The sequence below is a fragment of the Elgaria multicarinata genome, chromosome 19, assembly GCF_023053635.1.
Source record: "Elgaria multicarinata webbii isolate HBS135686 ecotype San Diego chromosome 19, rElgMul1.1.pri, whole genome shotgun sequence".
Taxonomy (NCBI): Eukaryota; Metazoa; Chordata; class Lepidosauria; order Squamata; family Anguidae; genus Elgaria; species Elgaria multicarinata.
This window is the reverse complement of record NC_086189.1, coordinates 7,604,462-7,621,443: the sequence shown is the minus strand read 5'-3', so window position 1 is coordinate 7,621,443 and position 16,982 is coordinate 7,604,462. Positions and strand designations below refer to the sequence as shown.

Below are 16,982 nucleotides of genomic sequence, written 5' to 3'. Positions count from 1 at the left end.
TGTGCATCATCTGACCAAAAATGTGATAGAGAGCTAAGCACTGATCAATGGCTGAATGGCAGACTGTCTGGGGACACTTGTCATGTCTAGCCCTGATCCCCCTGGGTTGGAAGAAGATGTTTCAGGTGATCAATCAGAATCAGACTCTGAAGTAGAGGAGTTGGTGCCAGAAACAGGCCAGCCTGTACCAGTGGGGGAGAAAGCTCTCACGGGCTGCTGGGAGGGAACCCTCTCTAGAGCTTAACTCCTCAAGGGCAAATAATACACAGTCAGTGGGAAGCCAACATTCTTCCAAAGGAGAGAGCACGCACAGGTTAGCTGATCCTAGAGTATGCCGCAGACTAAAACAGGCGGAGTTAAAGGAAGGTGAGAGAAAGTCAGCCCGGCTGGCGTCCCGTCAGAAGCTGCCTCAGAACTAGTCTCTCTGAAATTAACGCATCTTGGGAAAAGGCTTTCCCTTCTTCTTGAAAGGACAATTGTCACGCTTAGTTTGCATAGTTTTGCCTAGGGGAAAGTTCCTAGAGATTAGACTCTCTTCAGGCAGGGAGAGATGTTTATTGCTTGAATAAAGCTTTGTGGATTACTTAGCAGGCCTCCTTACTGTCTCCCAAGAAGGCAGGAGGTTTTGAGAAACACGACAACACTCTTGCAACTCAAGTTCCACGACGGAAGAAAGGCAGGACATCGATGTGGGAAAGGAATGCACAGGCATTGTGTGACCAGGTGCACATGCCTTCCCACGCATGCACACTCAACTCAAGGGGCAAGCCGTACTGCAGTCTAACGCAAGCTGGCATCTGACAGATGGCATGGAACAAATCCCTAGTCAGCCGGAGGAATGCCTACCGGGAATCGTAAGAGTTGCTGTCCAACGCATCTGGAGAGCTGGGCAAGGGCTGTTCTAGAAAGAAGATTATCTGTGTCTGCACTGTACACGAAGCTAGGCCAACCATATGGAAAGGAGGACAGGGTTCCTATATCTTTAACAATTGTATTGAAAAGGGAATTTCAGCAGGTGTCATTTGTATATATGGAGAACCTAGTGAAATTTCATCTTCATCACAACAGTTAAAGCTGCAGGAGCTATATTAGAGTGAGCAGATTTAAAAGAGGGCAGGGCACCTGCAGCTTTAACTCCTGTGATGAAGAGGGAATTTCGCCAGGTGCTGCATGCATACAAAGGCTGAAAGTCCCTTTTTGTACAACTGTTAAAGATAAAGGAGCCCTGTCCTCCTTTCCATATGGTCACCCTACATGAAGCATTATTTTAAAAACACATCCCTGACATCACCACATAAGGACATAAGAAGAGCCCTGCTGCATCAGACCAAGGGTCCATCTAGTCCAGCACTCTGTTCATGCAGTGGCTGACCAGCTGTTGACCAGGGACCAACCAGCAATGAGCAGGGGGTTGGACTTGATGGCCTTATAGGCCCTTCCAACTCTATGAAAGCAGGACATGATGCAACAGCACCCTCCTACCCATGTTCCCCAGCAACTGGTGAACACAGTCTTACTGCCTCGGATACTGGAGGTAGCACATAACCCTCGGGGCTAGTAGCCACGGATAGCCTTCTCCAACAGGAATTTATCCAACCTCCTTTTAAAGCCACCCAATTTGGTGGCCATCACAACATCTTGGGGTAGTGAATTCCATAATTTAACTACGCGCTGTGTGAAGAAGTCCTTTAAAAAAGTCAAAAAAGGGGTAAATCAGGGATACAGCTTTGCCTGCAACCAGAATTTTAAGGCTGCCAGGAAAGCAGAAACAGTTTGAGTGCACGGGCACCCCCTTTGTAAATCAAAGACTTGACCATCTTGCTCAATCTTCGCTATTGTATCAGACCAGACAGACACACACGCACACACGCACAACGCCAGTGAAGATTCCCACCTCCAACATTCCCCCTGCCCTCCACCCCTCGGCCGCCCCCTCCCCGCCCCCCTTTTTACTTCGAACGAAGTCTGCATAATAGACGGAGGAAAAACTTTACCGGCCTACCCATCTTGCCCCTCTTCCCAGGAACTCCGGGGACCCCCTGCAAAGCAAACAGAAAGAGAGAGGGGAGTGTTAAAAGGCTCGCCGAGGCTGGGAGGAGGAAGAAAACGGAAAAGCCAACACGAAACGGGGACATTTTAAAAAGCAACCACACCATCTGGAACAACGGCGGAGGCTGTTACGGGCCAAAATGTCAAGGGTTTACTGTCAGCAGCGAGAGCAAAGGAAATTGGGAAATTGGTTCGGGGTAGCCCTCTAACCCTAACCGTCGCTGCCTCGGCTCACGGACACACACGCCCGGAAATGTCCCCAACCCAGGCCAGGAAGTGGAGGCTGAGCTTAGCTGGAGGAATAATCAAGCTACTGGTCTGGAACCGAACGAGGTCTGCAGCCAAGACGCTCACTGGAGAACCTTCTGTTTATGTTTCTTATTTGGTTACACAAGCATTAAATCAGTGCTCCGAAGCGTGAGCAAATTCCTCCCATGCCTGCACAGACAACGCACACAGAGGATCTATCTCCTCGCTGAGGTCTACGACCTGCCAACGGCACGGCCTGGAGCAGGCTTCCTTGAACACTGCCAGGGTGGGTTGGGTTAGGAAAGGGGAGACTCGGGTTCGAATCCCCCGTCAGAACGGAAGCTTGCTGGAAGATCTCAGCAAGGTGCCCTCTGGGTGTTTTGGACTAAAACACCTCTAATCCCTGACCGCCATTGGCCATGCTGATGGGGACTCAGGGTAGCTGCAGCGCAAAATATCCAGAGGACACCAGGACGCCTGTCCCAGCTTAACTTCCTCAGGGGGAGGGGGAATGAACCATGCACAGGTCCAGCCCAAGGCATCCTGCCGCCTCAAGCGAGGAGACAGTGCTGCCTGCTTCTTCTGGAGGGTGGTGGTGGTTCCTCTCCCTCTCATGATATTTCAGTGGAGTCTGCCGGGAGGCTCCTGCAGTGGAGGAAGCCGCAGCCAGCCAGTAGGCCGTCTGGAGAGCACGGAGGCAGGCGGGTGCCACAGGAGGAGACCACAGCAGCGGCTCCTCCCCTTCCTATCTTCTTCCCCAGCTGTGGAGGCCACCTAGCAGTGTCAGCCAGGAGAGCAGCTAGGACCTTCTCAGGAGAGTTTGGCAGGCTCTGAGCAGCCCCCCACGGCTGGGGAGGAAAGCAGAAGCGGCCGGGCAGCTGGCAAACAGGGCGGTGGGCGCGTGCCAGGGTGCGGCGGGGAGGGAGAAAGGAAGAGAGTGGCACGCTATTTGGCCGGCCGGGAAGGCAACAACGGGCTCCTTTTGATTGGGGAAGGAGCAATTTGCTGCTCCTCACATTCCGCGCCCTCTGAAAGGCTCACGTCGTTCTGCGTCATTCGAGGGCCAGCCCTGACTGTGGAATCTGCTCTTGTGGGGGACTGTGGTCACACGCTCATGCCGGGGTCTACTCTTCTTCTTCTTTTTTTTTACCCAGAAGCCCCTGTGAGAGTGATGCAATATCATCACACCGCATCACTCTATTGGGGGGGGGGGAGTGTCGAGGTCATTGGCCAGAGCCGCTGGGAGTAAGTTTCTGCATCAGGGGACTTTTATCCCCTCCCGTTCCTGCAAACTGCAAATGGAAAGGCGAAAACAGGAGAGATTTCGGCTTAGCTTTGGGTTCGTTTATTTCTGGACAGCCGTTAAATGCCGCCCCGTCCCTTTGGCCTCGCCCACTTCTGGAAAATGCCCCCCTCCCCTCCCCCAGAATTGGAAGAGGTTTCTCCACTCCTGGGGAGGGCAACAGCACAGGTTAGCAGGAACATTTCCAAATGAGGGAAAGACCAAGAATCTATCAAGACGAAGATGTAGTGATCTGGCGTGAAAAGGAGCAAACAGAGCGGCCTCATCCTGCCCAAGATACTCACTCGTTCTCCGTCGGCTCCTGGCAGCCCAAATAATCCCGGCGAGCCGATGTAGCCCTGCAGCGGGGAAAAGAAAACAGAGAGTGTTTTGTCTCCTCTGAACGGGTGGGCTGCAGTGGAGTAGGGGGGTCCCATCCCTCAGGAACGAGTGGAGCATCCTCCAGCGCTGGTTCCGGGGCGGCCAAGACGAAATAAACCTTGAGGCAAGTGTATATGCCCATGGACTGCATGGTGCTGGCTTCCACGATGTAGTCCAAGGGCACATACCCTCACGCCAGGGATCACGAGGATTCCAGGAAGGAAGGCGTCGGCCGGCTGGGGGGGGGCAGACGTCGGCCGGTTCAGGGTGCACACCTGGGAGGAAACGGAGCTCGGGTCCGAGTTAACAAAAAAAAAAGGAAAAGTTACACCTGCATCACGACCTCGCCAGAGAAGACCTATATCGAAGGCTCTTAAGGAGCCCAGGAAAGAGATGATGCTGCAACAACGATCTCTAACCTGATGCCCTCCCGATGTGTGGGATGGCAACTCCCACAAATCGGGAGGGCACTAGATTGAGGGAGGCTTCCTCAGAGTGCAAAGCTCGACGAGAGCCAGGATGCCACTCCAGAAGATGCAACCGTGGAAGGCAAGACTACCGTAATGGGCTCTGCCCTTGAAGACGTTTCGGAAATGTCCGCAAGTGCAGGGCGCTGCTGGGCTGGCACGGATCGACATCCTGGCGTTTTCTCTTTAGAGACATCTCATAATTTGTTTCTGGGTTCAGTTCAAAAGGTCTGTTTTGGTTTTTAATGTCTTACATGCTCCGAGCGGCCAACGGTCTGAGGAAACCTCCTGCCATATATGTCTCTTTCACGACATCCTAGCTTCCGTGAGAAGCAAGTCCTTCTCAGTGGTAGCCCCTGCTTTTGAAGGATGGTTGAAAACATCTTCTATTTTCCAGAATGCCTTTGATCAGTGATTTGCTATTTTATGCTCTACAGAGTCTGGGGGTTTGGGAGATCAGTGGGTAGAGCCCCTGCATCTCTAGATAGGGCTGTGATTTGAAAGACCCTCTGCCTGAATACATGGAGAGCCACTGCTGCCAGCCAGTGTTGACAAAACTGGGCTAGATGGGCCAAGAGATAAGTTACAACAGATGTTTAGTTTGGGGGGGAAAGAGGCTGGGAGGAGACCTGATAGAGGTGTACAGAATCATGCATGGGGTGAGAATGTGGAGAGGTAGAAATTTTTCTCCCTCACCCATAATACTAGAACCCAACGGGGTCATATCCCATGAAGCTGAGTAGTGGGAGATTTAGGACCGATTAAAGGAAGGACTTCTTCACACAGTACATAGTTAAGCTATGGAACTCACTACAACAAGATGTGGTGATGGCCACCAATCTGGATGGCTTTAAAAGGGGATTGGAGAAATTCCTGTTGGAGAACGCTATCAATGGCTACTAGCCCTGATGGTTGCGTGCTATCTCCAGTGTCAGAGGCTATGAGCCTATGTACACCAGTTGCTGGGGAACATGGGCGGGAGGGTGCTGTTGCACCATGCCCTGCTTTGTTGGTCCCTGGTTGACAGCTGGTTGGCCACTGTGCGAACAGAACGCTGGACTAGATGGACAATGGAACCAGTTACCTAGGGAGGTGGTGGGCTCTCCCACACTAGAGGCCTTCAAGCGGCACCTGGACAGCCACCTGTCAGGGATGCTTTAGGGCGGATTCCTGCATTGAGTAGGGGGATGGACTCGATGGCCTTAGAGGCCCCTTCCAACTCTGCTATTCTATGATTCTATGACTGTTAGAGCAGTACGACAATGGAACCAGTTACCTAGGGAGGTGGTGGGCTCTCCCACACTAGAGGCCTTCAAGCGGCACCTGGACAGCCACCTGTCAGGGATGCTTTAGGGAGGATTCCTGCATTGAGTAGGGGGATGGACTCGATGGCCTTAGAGGCCCCTTCCAACTCTACTGTTCTATGATTCTATGACCCTCGGCCGGATCTAGCAGGGCTCTTCTTAAATTCTTATGTGCCTTTGAGCATGCATGGATGCACTTTCCACCATGGCTTGCCCCTTCCCCTCTAGGGCGAGGTGGGAAGGTATCCACACGGGCTCCTGTTATTCTTTTTAAAAAGTAACCATGGAACCAATCGTCTCTCCACAACCCTTACGCCTGCAACGCCTTGGTTTTCTCCATCAGAAGAAGAAGAAAAAGACCAGTTGAGGGGATGGGCTTGTGTTACAGCACGGTCCGTCACGACAGGATATTAAACAGCTGATCAACCCGTTCCCTCCTCTGTCCCACCACCTTCTTCCCTCGTACAAGAACGAACACTGCCGCCGCCGCCGGGGTCAACGTCTGTTTATCGCTCTCCGTTTTCCCGGTGACGAGAGGCAGCTGGTAGCATTTACTGCTTGCAAGGAGTGGGGCTCATGACAAGAGAGGGAGGCACATTTATTGGCTCGGAGCGTTGCAAGGCTTTATAATTACAGTCGGAGAGTAGGAGGCCGTTAGCCGGAGCTCAGCTCCTTTTAATCCCCTCTGCAAAAGGAGGTGGAGGGAGATGGGGGGGGGGGGAGAGAAGAAGCAGCAGCCATGACCTGCGTCTCCAGAAACCGAGACAAACGAAGCCGAGCAGGGCTGCAAAAAATTGGCTCGTCGTAAGAAATGGGAGACCCAGAAATCGCTCCACTGAGCTGGCAGTTTTTAAAAGCCGAGGACTGTCCTAAGAAGAGCCTGGCGGGAGCAGACGAAAAGTCCATCCGGACTGGCATCCTGTACCCAACGAAGCCAAAAATGGCGAGAGCCCCACAAGAAATGCACCCCCCCCAAAAAAACAAAGGGTATGGGGGGGGGAAGAACTAGGGCTGTGCTCTGCTCCATTCCAAATCCCCAGATCCAGAACGGATTGGGCCAATCCGGGACCCCCTAAATTTGGATCCGAATCAGGTCCGAGGGGGGGGGTCAGATCAGTTTGGTTCGGGGGGGACTTTAAATTTTCCCCCAAGGGGATGATCCCATTTCTTTCAAAGTGGCCATGCCTAAGGTCCTATGCATCTTGAAAAATGACAGAGATAAATGCATTTCTGTAAATGGGGGGGGGGACTTTAAAAATTTCCCCAAAATCAGGGGATGATCCTATTTCCTTCAAAGTAGCCATGACTAAGGATATATTTAGAAGCTATCATGGTGCCCATTTTCATGTTTCTATCTTGAAAACTAAAAAAGTTATAGGCATTTTTCTTTTTCAATGTAAGTCTACGGGCGGGGGGGGGGGGGGAATCCAGACCTCTGGATGTCGCTCCAGATTCGGATCGCTTCGGAAGAGGTTCAGATCGATCTGGAGCAGGTTGGACCCGATCTGGGATCGGGATCCAGAGCGGATCGGGGGGATCCCTGCACAGCCCTAGAAAGAACATCCGTTTTTCTAACCAAATAATTCTGGGGAGCCCGACGGCAGGGGCAAAGGCAACTGCATTCCCACTGCCTCTGTGAAGTTTGCCCTCTAGCAACTGGTATTCCAAAATCCACCACCCCTGAATAACAGAGGCTCCAATTAGGACGTCCAGAGACAGAACCTTTCTCCCTGCTGTGCTACTTTTCTCCTTGCGGGGAGGAATATTCCAAAAGTGCATCGCCCCACTGTAGTCAGAAGCGGTGCGGTGCGGTCCGTTCTACTGCCTCAGTGTTCTAGCATCTCGCTCTGCTGCATGTGAAAAGTCAGGCTTAAGGTGATGTCACATCAATGTAGCTTGTGGCATGGAGACCCATAAGTCAGTGACATGTTGTAAGAAGAAAGGTCAAAGAAAAGAAAAGGAAATAAGAAATAAAATTAAAATCGGGGGAGCAGGGAGCCTGGTGGGCACCCAAGGAGGTGTCTATGGACATACAAGTGTCCCCGAGCATCACCTAGAGCAGCCTTCCTCAACCTGGGGCGCTCCAGATGTGTTGGACTGCATCTCCCAGAAGTCCAACACATCTGGAGTGCCCCAGGTTGAGGAAGGCTGACCTAGAGACCTCACCACTAGAAAGGGGGGAGGGTTGCTCTCAGGTATGCTGATTCAGCACAATGAATACCCACAAGCCATGGGAGAGCCACTAAAACCCTGAACCATTTGGCCCTGGATATATTAAGAGACCACCAGCTCCTGATACATCTTGCTCACACACAGAGGTCTGCCAAGGGGACCCTACTTTACCTCCTCCTCCTATCCAGAGTACAGCCAGTGCATACGCAGAACAGGGCCTTCTTGGTGGTCTCACCCAGGCTTTGGAACTCCTTGCTGTAGCGCTGCCTGTCATTCGAAAATCTGGCCCTGCTAGTTCCCAACAGATTCCAGCCGCATTTATAAGACAAGCTGCGGTTTTTCCTGATATCTGGGAACATTTTATTTTTTGGAGGGGGGTGTCCCATAAATAGAAATTTGCGCAAATTTCAGCCGTAATTTGCAGAAATGGAAAATGCATGAGCAGGCTCAACCGAATGCAGATAAAATTGGCCCAGCTCAATTGGAAGCAAGATAAAGTCCAGGGAGCTGAGCTGATGGAAGTTGGGGTGGGTGGGTTCCACCCACCCTGGAACAATTCATCCGACATCCCTCCCCTACCCTGGGAAGCCTGGCGGGCCCCTTTGCTTTTCCGTATTCTCCCGTATCATTTCTACTTCCTATGGAGTGAAGGATTTTTAGTCTGGCTTTCTACGATGTTTCATTTGGCTCTGCCGCTGTTCTCATTCAGCACATTTTTTTTTTCGCTTCTTGCTTTTGAAATTATTCTTTAATCATTTATTGTACATTCCCGTTGGGGCGGGTGGGAGAGATTTAGACACACACAAAATCCACAAAGAACAAATAGGCCAATAAATAAATAGATATAGCAATATTCAAACAGCTGTGTTAGCATTCAAGAGATGGTAATTATGTCCTAAGCAATTATGTCCACTTTTCCTGGCGGGATTTGTACACCCTCGTGCTTATCTTTATAATATAGGGGAGAAAGACGATACAAGAGAAAACCAAAGACCAAAGGCAATTTGGTGCTCTCCAGTTGTTCTGGACTACAGCTCCTATCAAGCCCAGCCAGCTTGGCCAACCATCAGGGATTGTGGGCGTTGTAGTCCCAAACATCCAGGGGCTGCCCGGTTGCCTCAGTAACCAGCAGGGAGAGAAGGTTTTCCCTTAAGGTTCAAGATGGAAGAAAAGCCAGCTCCTGGCACCTATTCACAATTCTATTCAGGCCTCCTTCATTGTGCTCCCAGAATGACCCCGACTATCAGGGTCAGGCCAAGGAGTGGGTGCAATCTCCGAATCTAAACCCGGATTCCAGGGTGTGTTCTCCGGCCTAGGGGCTCCCAAGGTCAGCCCGCTGCAGCTGTGATTGAAAGGAGGGCTCAGCCAAAAGTTTTCAAAACAGAACTTTTTGGCTCAAATTTGGAGTGGGGGGGGGAGCACGACGAGAAAACGAAATGAAACTGCCTCTTCTCTTCTGCATATCGGGGTGGGGAGGAGGTGTGCACTTTGGTAGCCACGGTTGCAAGACTCATCAATGCTCCTTGAATCCAACGTGCTGCCACCGGCTTTTGAAATCCCCGTACTGGTATTGAACGCTCCTCCAGCCGTTTCGAATATTGTTTTTATTTATTTATTTATTAGCTGGTTTGTTTTTGTGGCTTCTAACCCCACCTCTTTCCCCCCCCCCCGGTCAACTCCACCCCATCGTGCAACGTACAATACAGGATCAAAGAATGGTTTTAAAAGCAAGGAACACACAAACACGTGCTGAACAAGAAGAGAGCCAAATGAAACACCGTAGAAAGCCAGGCGGAAAATCCTTTGCTCCGTAGGGAGTAGAAATGATACGGGAGAAAAACCAAAAAAGCAAAGGGGCCAGCCAGGCCTCCCAGGGAGGCGGTTCAAAAGTCTGGATGGGTCGACCGAGAAGACCCTCTTCTGCGTAAGTGCCAACTGGATAGGAGGGAGAGGTGAAGGGGGGGCTTGGCTCCTTTAGAGTACCTGGGAGATCTCCTTTACAGTTCTGACTGGGCCTGAGTGAAACCTGGAGTGGATGGAGCCACCAGCCTCCACTACTCTGGAGGGCATCTGTTCGGGTAAGGCCCCCCTGAGAGAACCAATGACCTAGGGAGGTGGAGGACTCTCCCACACTTGAGGCATTCAAGGTGCAGCTGGACAGCCATCTGTCAGGGGTGCTTTAAGGTGGATTCCTGCATTCTCCAGGGGGGTTGGTTGGACTCGATGGCCTTAGAGGCCCCTTCCAACTCTACAATTCCATGATTCGATGAATAGTCTGGTCTGTCTAGTCTGTATAGCAGCCACACCTCAACTGCGAGCGCCTTACCGTGGTGGCATATTTCCAACCGCCATGGAGAGGGACCTTGGACTGGGCAGGCTAGATTGATAGAGAAACTAGCTACAGATCAAGTTCAAGTCCTGATGGATGTGGCAGGTCAAAATGGCCGGGAAGGAATTGAATGCAGACAGCATAAGAACGTACATAAAAAGAGCCCTGCTGGATCAGACCAAGGGTCCATCTAGTCCAGCACTCTGTTCACACAGCGGCCGACTAGCTGTCGATCAGGGACCCACAAGCAGGACACGGGGCAACAGCACCCTAATGTCCATGTTCCCCTGCAACTGGTGTATTTAAGCTTACTGCTTCTGATACTGGAGGTAGCACATAGCCATCAGGGCTAGTAGCCTTTGATAGCCTCCTCCTCCAGGAATTTCTCCAACTGCCTTTTAAAGCCATCCAAATTGGTGGCCATCGCTACATCTTATGGTAGCGAGTTCCATAGTTTAACTCTGTGCTGTGTGAAGAAGGACTTCCTTTTCTCTGTGATGAATTTCCCACAGATCAGCTTCATGGGAGGACCCCGTTGGGTTCTAGTATTGGGGGAGAAGGCAGCAATAGAACATGGTGCTAAGAAAGAGCAGGCAAAGCCAGTTCCGGGAGAAGGCGTTTGCTGCTGAGCGCAAGGCCAATAGCTCTGGACAAACCTGGCAAACCACCTCTGCTTGCTTCTTTTTGTTGAGGCCTGAACAGGCAGATCCATTCCAGCTCTTCCCCATTCCTGGTCAGCAGGCCGGATTGAGGAGCAACCCTCCGAAAAAAGGTCAACTTTGGACCCAAATGACGGCCTCTCCCCGCTGGTGTGGTGGTTAGAGGATTGAACTATATGACCACGCAGACAGAGATCTCTGCTCTGCCCCAAAGCTTGTAGGCTAACCTCAGGCCTAACCAACCTCACAAGGTCGTCGTGAAGGTAAAAGGAACGTTTCGGTGGAATTCTTTTTTAAAGTACATTCAGAAAGAACTTGTGGATTTCACACACACCACCTTTGCCCTGTTCACATTTCTCTCTGTTTCCATGAGACCTAGAAACTTGGTCTTCTTATTAAGACTAAAATGCACACTTCAAGCAGCCTTCAGTCACAGGGGTAGTTTAGGAGACCGACTGCACATTACATGCAAATAGGTGTTGGTGGAGGATGCTTTTGCTAAAGAAAGGCTGCTTCAGCCTCGGGCAAGTGTGAGCAGATAAGTGGGAAGGTTTTTTTTTTAAAAAAAAAAAAATAACCCTTTCACTGCTGTCTGCTTCTCTGCTCCATCTTACCAGCTCCCTTTAGCTACTCCCCAGTCCTGGTGTGGGGGTTCCAGATATGTTTGTTCAAGAGTAAAATAGATGCCAGGAAACCCATGGGGAAAATCTAGTTTGGGAAGCAAGACCTGGAGAAAGAAAACGGTTGGCAGGGTAAGAAAATAGATACCAGGAAACCCATGGGGAAAATCTAGTTTGGGAAGCAAGACCTGGAGAAAGAAAACGGTTGGCAGGGTAAGAAAATAGATACCAGGAAACCCATGGGGAAAATCTAGTTTGGGAAGCAAGACCTGGAGAAAGAAAACGGTTGGCAGGGTAAGAAAATAGATACTAGGAAACCCATGGGGAAGATCTAGTTTGGGAAGCAAGACCTGGAGAAAGAAAACGGTTGGCAGGGTAAGAAAATAGATACCAGGAAACCCATGGGGAAAATCTAGTTTGGGAAGCAAGACCTGGAGAAAGAAAACGGTTGGCAGGGTAAGAATTAAACACCACTCCCCGCCCCCTTTCCCCCCTCATTTTAAAAACCAGCATGCAGTGAGGGCTTCAAGGCCAACAGAAACGTAGGCAGCAGTGGGAAATTGGCAAGAGAAGCAACGGTCTCTCACTTACCCGGCTTCCCTTTGGACCAGGTTCCCCTATCGGTCCAGGTAGACCCTGAAACACAAGAAGAGGAGAACAAACAAACAAAAGACAGATAAATGTGAAGATGTTATCACTGGTAACTTTCTGCACACAGTGCCAAAGTAGAGGCTCCGCTGTGATTTGGGAACTAGTCCAAGAGATGCTAGAAAGGAATTTAGAAAGGGAGAAAGCAATAATAATAATAATAATAATAATAATAATAATAATAATAATAATAATAAGCATTCAAAAACAAAACAGCCTGATTTTTGTGGAGAGATGACGCTGCAGAAATCTGAATTTCAAACGGAGATGGGGGGGGGGGCTCATTCCAACTCCATTCCAGAGCAGCAAAGTCACTGAGGAGGAGTGTGTCAAATGCAAAAAAAAGACGGCTGCATCAGACTGTAATAAGTCACAAACACACACACAACGAGCCCCTAAACTTCTTGGCTGAGACATCGCAAAATTATCAGCGGCGTTCATCGGTAGCTAACTGAAAGCCATAAAAAGAGCCTTGCTGGATCAGACCAAAAGTCTCTCTATTCCGGCATTCTGTTTCCACGGAGGCCAACCTGATGCACCAATGGGGAGACCATACACAAGATAGGAGTACAATAATAGCACCCTCCTGCCCATGTTCCCCAGCAACTGGCATACAGAGGCAGACTGCCTCTGCTCCTGGAGGGAATACATAGCCATCCTGACTACTAGCCAAAGATAACTTTATCCTTCCTGAATTTGTCAAATCCACTTTTAAAGCCATCCAAAGTGGTGGCCATCACTAGTTCTCGTGCTAACAAAAGCCATAGTTTAAGAACAGAAGAACAGCCGTCCTGGATCAAACCAAAGGCCAGCATCCTGTTTTCTCAGTGGACAACCAGATGCCTAAATAGGAAGCCCACAAGCACGGCACAAGTGCAGTTGCACCCTTGCATCATGTTCCCCGGCAACTGGTGCTGAGCGGCATGCTTCTGCACAGTACCTTACTTAAATTCGGTCCTTCTCCCTGCAATCCCTAGAGTAATGCCGGATACCAAAGAGTTTTCAATCCAGATCTGCAAGATTAAGGAATGGGAGGATTCTTTCCTGTTTACAGGGCTATCTTGTTGGCAAGAAATGAACCTGCAAATGTGGGCCAGGATGGCTCGAGTGGATGATGGTGATTGACAACAGGTCAGGTCCATCTTCAGGCTCCCTCTGAAACCTAGCTGCTGTGGGCAAGCCACAGGGGAGGGCTGCTGTCTTAGCACCCAAATTGGGGGGTGTCAGGAGGTGCTGGCTCTGGAACCAGGAAATGCCATGACCCCCAGCCCTCAGTCCTACAAGTTTGAAGCAGAAGATTCTGATGAGGATGGAGCTCAGGCCAATTCTTGGTGGATAGGGCAATCACTGCCTTATTCAGGGACCTCCTGGCTGAAGGACACAGCTTTACCATTGTTCTGTGGCTCAGAGGATGTCTTCAGCAGAACTTCCAACTGTCCAAGCTTGTAGACAGCAAAATCAGGCAATGGCCGTTTAATCATCCGGTCAGCTCCTCTATGAGTCAGAGCTGACCAGACTACAGATCTAGTCAGCCTACATAAATTGGCTTTAGCTCCTTGCTGAGACAACATCCTCCTATTGTCCTAGTAAGAGAGAGTTCCAGCCAGCAGGTTCCACTAGGAGCTATCCAAGGTCCTACTTTCTTCCTGCCTTGATCTTGCTACCAGATTCCCCTACAAGTGTCAAGGGACCACAGAACAGGACCGAGAAGTGCAGATCACTGTGTTTCTGTCTCACCTGGTTTTGCTAACAGGACCTAGAAGAACTATAAAAGCTTCCTGATCAAGCTGGGACTTTGCCCAGGCAACACACCAGCATCCACGGTGCCTGGCTCCTGAGAACTAGCTCCTGAGACAGTGGGCTTCCTGGAAGAACCTGGCTGGCCACTGTTGGCGATGGCATGCTGGCTTGGGACAGAAATTTCATCTGAACTAGCGTAAATATAATTGGCCTTCCCATCTGTAAAGCTGTAATTCTTGTATCTAGGGGCAATTCACAGAATGTGACTGGACACAGGGAGCCATGTGGACAGGGCCGGTGCTACCATAGAGGCCACTCAGGTGGCCGCCTAGAGCGCCACGGTAAGGGGGGCGCCAAACGCCGCACCTGGAAGCCACTCTCCCACAGGGGCTCTGAGAGGGCGGATTCCGGGCGTGCTGTTCTGAAGTTGGCCGCCTGCCCCTGCGTCCTGGATTCGCTTTGGCTGGGCGCCCACCCAGCCAAAGTGAAGCCACACCCGCCCACCCCCCACTCCAGCATCCTGGCTTCGCTTTGGCTGTTGGCTGGGCACCCACCCAGCCGAAGCGAAGCCACGCACGCACACACCCCCACTCCAGCGTCCTGGCTTTGCTTCGGCTGGGCAGGCACCCAGCTGAAGCGAAGCCAGGACGCTGGGGCGGGCGGGCAGCTTCGGAACGGCACGCCCAGAAGTCGCTCTCCCAGAGCAGCTTCTAGCCAGGTGTGCCATTCCAAAGCCACCCCCACCCCAACGTTCTGGCTTCGCTTCGGCTGGGCAGGCGAGATGGCGCCCCGCACCCAGGTATGCTGGGGTGGGGGTGAAAGCAGCTCACCTGCCTAGGGCGCAAAATAATCTGGCACCGGCCCTGCATGTGGGGTCACACAGTGCATGATCTGGCACCCCATGGGTACACTCCCACTGCAGTCTTCCATAAGTGCAGCACTTTCAAAGCAGAAGCACATCCAGAGAGGAACCGCAGCTCAGCACTAGAGCACCCTCTTCGCATGCAGAGGTTTCCAGTTCAATCCCTAGCTTCTCCATGTACACCGTATCAGGATTCTGGGCTGGGAAAGACCTCTGCAATATGGGGGTAGATGGAGCAACAGTCTGACTCCGTACAAGTCAGTCACAGGAAGCCTCCTTCTACCAGGTCCAGCGCTGTGTCTGTCTGGACCAATATTGCAACGAATCTCCAAAGTCTCACATAGAGGTATTTCTTGCAGGCTAGACATGTGCTCTCCTGCTGAGCTAGAGTCCCTTCCCCAGGACGTTGTGTGGAATTCGTTTGCCTGCGTGAGGAGCAGCCTGAAGACTGACACTCCGGCTGTCCAAGTGTTGTTGGACTACTAATCCCACCATGTCTGACCATTTGCCAGGCTGACTGGAAATAAGAGGGGAAGCAGGGCCATCCCACCAGCCCTGCTGAAAGCCTACTTAATTTTTTCCTCTTCCCTCCCCATCCTTTTTTCCTTGCGTGCCGTGACTTTTTTTTTAGATTGCAAGCCTGTGGACAAGGATGGCCTTGCTTCCCTAACTGCATGTAAACTACTCTAGGAACTTCTTCAGCTGAGGAGCAGAATTTTTTTAAAAAAACTTCAAATACTTAAATAACCACCACTGATTTAGATTCTACTTTTGCCTTGAGACTTTCTAGCCTTGCCTTGAGACTCTCTAAGTCAAACTTTGACCAACAATTGGTGGATCCTTCAAGCCTGGCCCAAAATGAAGCCTACCCAGTTTCACCTGTCCCACACATGATCCAGGGCCTTGTAGTTCCCTCTCTCTTCCACCTCCAGCACCAGATTTTTGTCTTATTGCATGACCACTCTGCATAAAGAGGATGTATCCTCCAATCTGCTTCCATTTACCCAGTTGGTAAGAAGGTGGCATTCTGAACAATCTGCTTAGCTGGAGTAATAACCTTTGTACTACATAACCAGTCCGGTGATTCTTAAATGTGACGGTACATAATTTGCTCACACGTGGACATTGAGACCTTGCCTAGAGCTGGGATGGCCGACTTGTGGCCCTGCAGATATTTTGGCTTGTGATGAAACATAACAGAATGAAAGCAAGAACCACAGCCCTGGACCTGGGCAGGATCTACACTACTGCTTTAAAACAGTTTATAATGGTATTGGCAACTCTTTGAGCTCAGGACACACTCCATGTAAACTGTTTTCAAAGTGTTATATTCTGCTTGGTGTAGATCTGACCCTGGAGGATGGAGCTTCTCTGACTATAACTGGGATGGCCTTTCCTTACCAGTCCTGCTGCCGCTGAAGAGATAAGACTCCCAGGTCCAGATTAGTTAGGAATCCACCACTGACTCAATCCATAAGGACTAGAAACGTATGAAACTCTCAGAAGTTTTATCCAGATTATTTGGGGGAGAAGGACAACGAAAGTCAGCTGAAAAGATGAATTCAGGCTAAGGGCCCATAACTTTGGCCACCTTGAAATTATCCTTCCTCATTAAAAAGGGGGAAAGGGGGCGGGGGAGAAATGCACAGTAGACTTCAGTGTTTATTTCTTCTTTGCCAGATTGAATTTGTCTGCTTCACAAACGAAACGGAATGGCTTATTCCCCCACTCACTCACCCACGCACGCGCACACACACACACTTCTGCTTCTCATTCAGGAAGTTCTACAAAAGCAAGCTGGGATAACAGTGTCGTCGGACTTTTTTAGACTCAAATAGTGTTGCCAAAGGTGGGTCGGTTGCTGTTTTTACTCCCGCTTAAAGTTAACAAGTTTGCCTCCAATGCACAAACTAAAGAGGAGCCAACGGCCCTTTTTCCATACTGCCGTAAAGCCAACAGCAGCCAAGAGAAGTAACAAACAGTTTAGGGGCAGGGGAAGGGGGGGGAAGCAAGTCAAGAAAGTAAACATACCCAAGGACTGAAAAATTTCCTACAGACAGCTGGGTTGAATTGGCCCCAAGAGGTTAAGAGAAACGGAAATCCCCTCCCACAAACCTTGAATCAATTTCTTCCCCGTTGCTGAAAGAAGTCTGCAAGCCTTCAAGTTCAACAGAGCTCCTCGTCGAACAAAATGGAAAAGTGGAGACCGGAGGCTTTGAG

At 50.6% G+C, this 16,982-nt stretch overlaps 1 protein-coding gene across 1 annotated transcript in view; it reads right to left on the bottom strand.

Annotated features, from left to right (window-relative positions):
• Nucleotides 1-16,982, bottom strand: part of COL27A1 (collagen type XXVII alpha 1 chain) — a 309,507-nt gene that overhangs the window by 192,437 nt on the left and 100,088 nt on the right. Inside the window, exons 10-12 of the mRNA XM_063144913.1 lie at nucleotides 12,104-12,148; nucleotides 3,886-3,939; nucleotides 1,995-2,039 (exon numbers count right to left, since the gene is read on the bottom strand). Of these exons, the coding sequence (XP_063000983.1) occupies nucleotides 1,995-2,039; nucleotides 3,886-3,939; nucleotides 12,104-12,148 (144 nt within the window). The remainder of the gene's footprint in view (nucleotides 1-1,994; nucleotides 2,040-3,885; nucleotides 3,940-12,103; nucleotides 12,149-16,982) is intronic.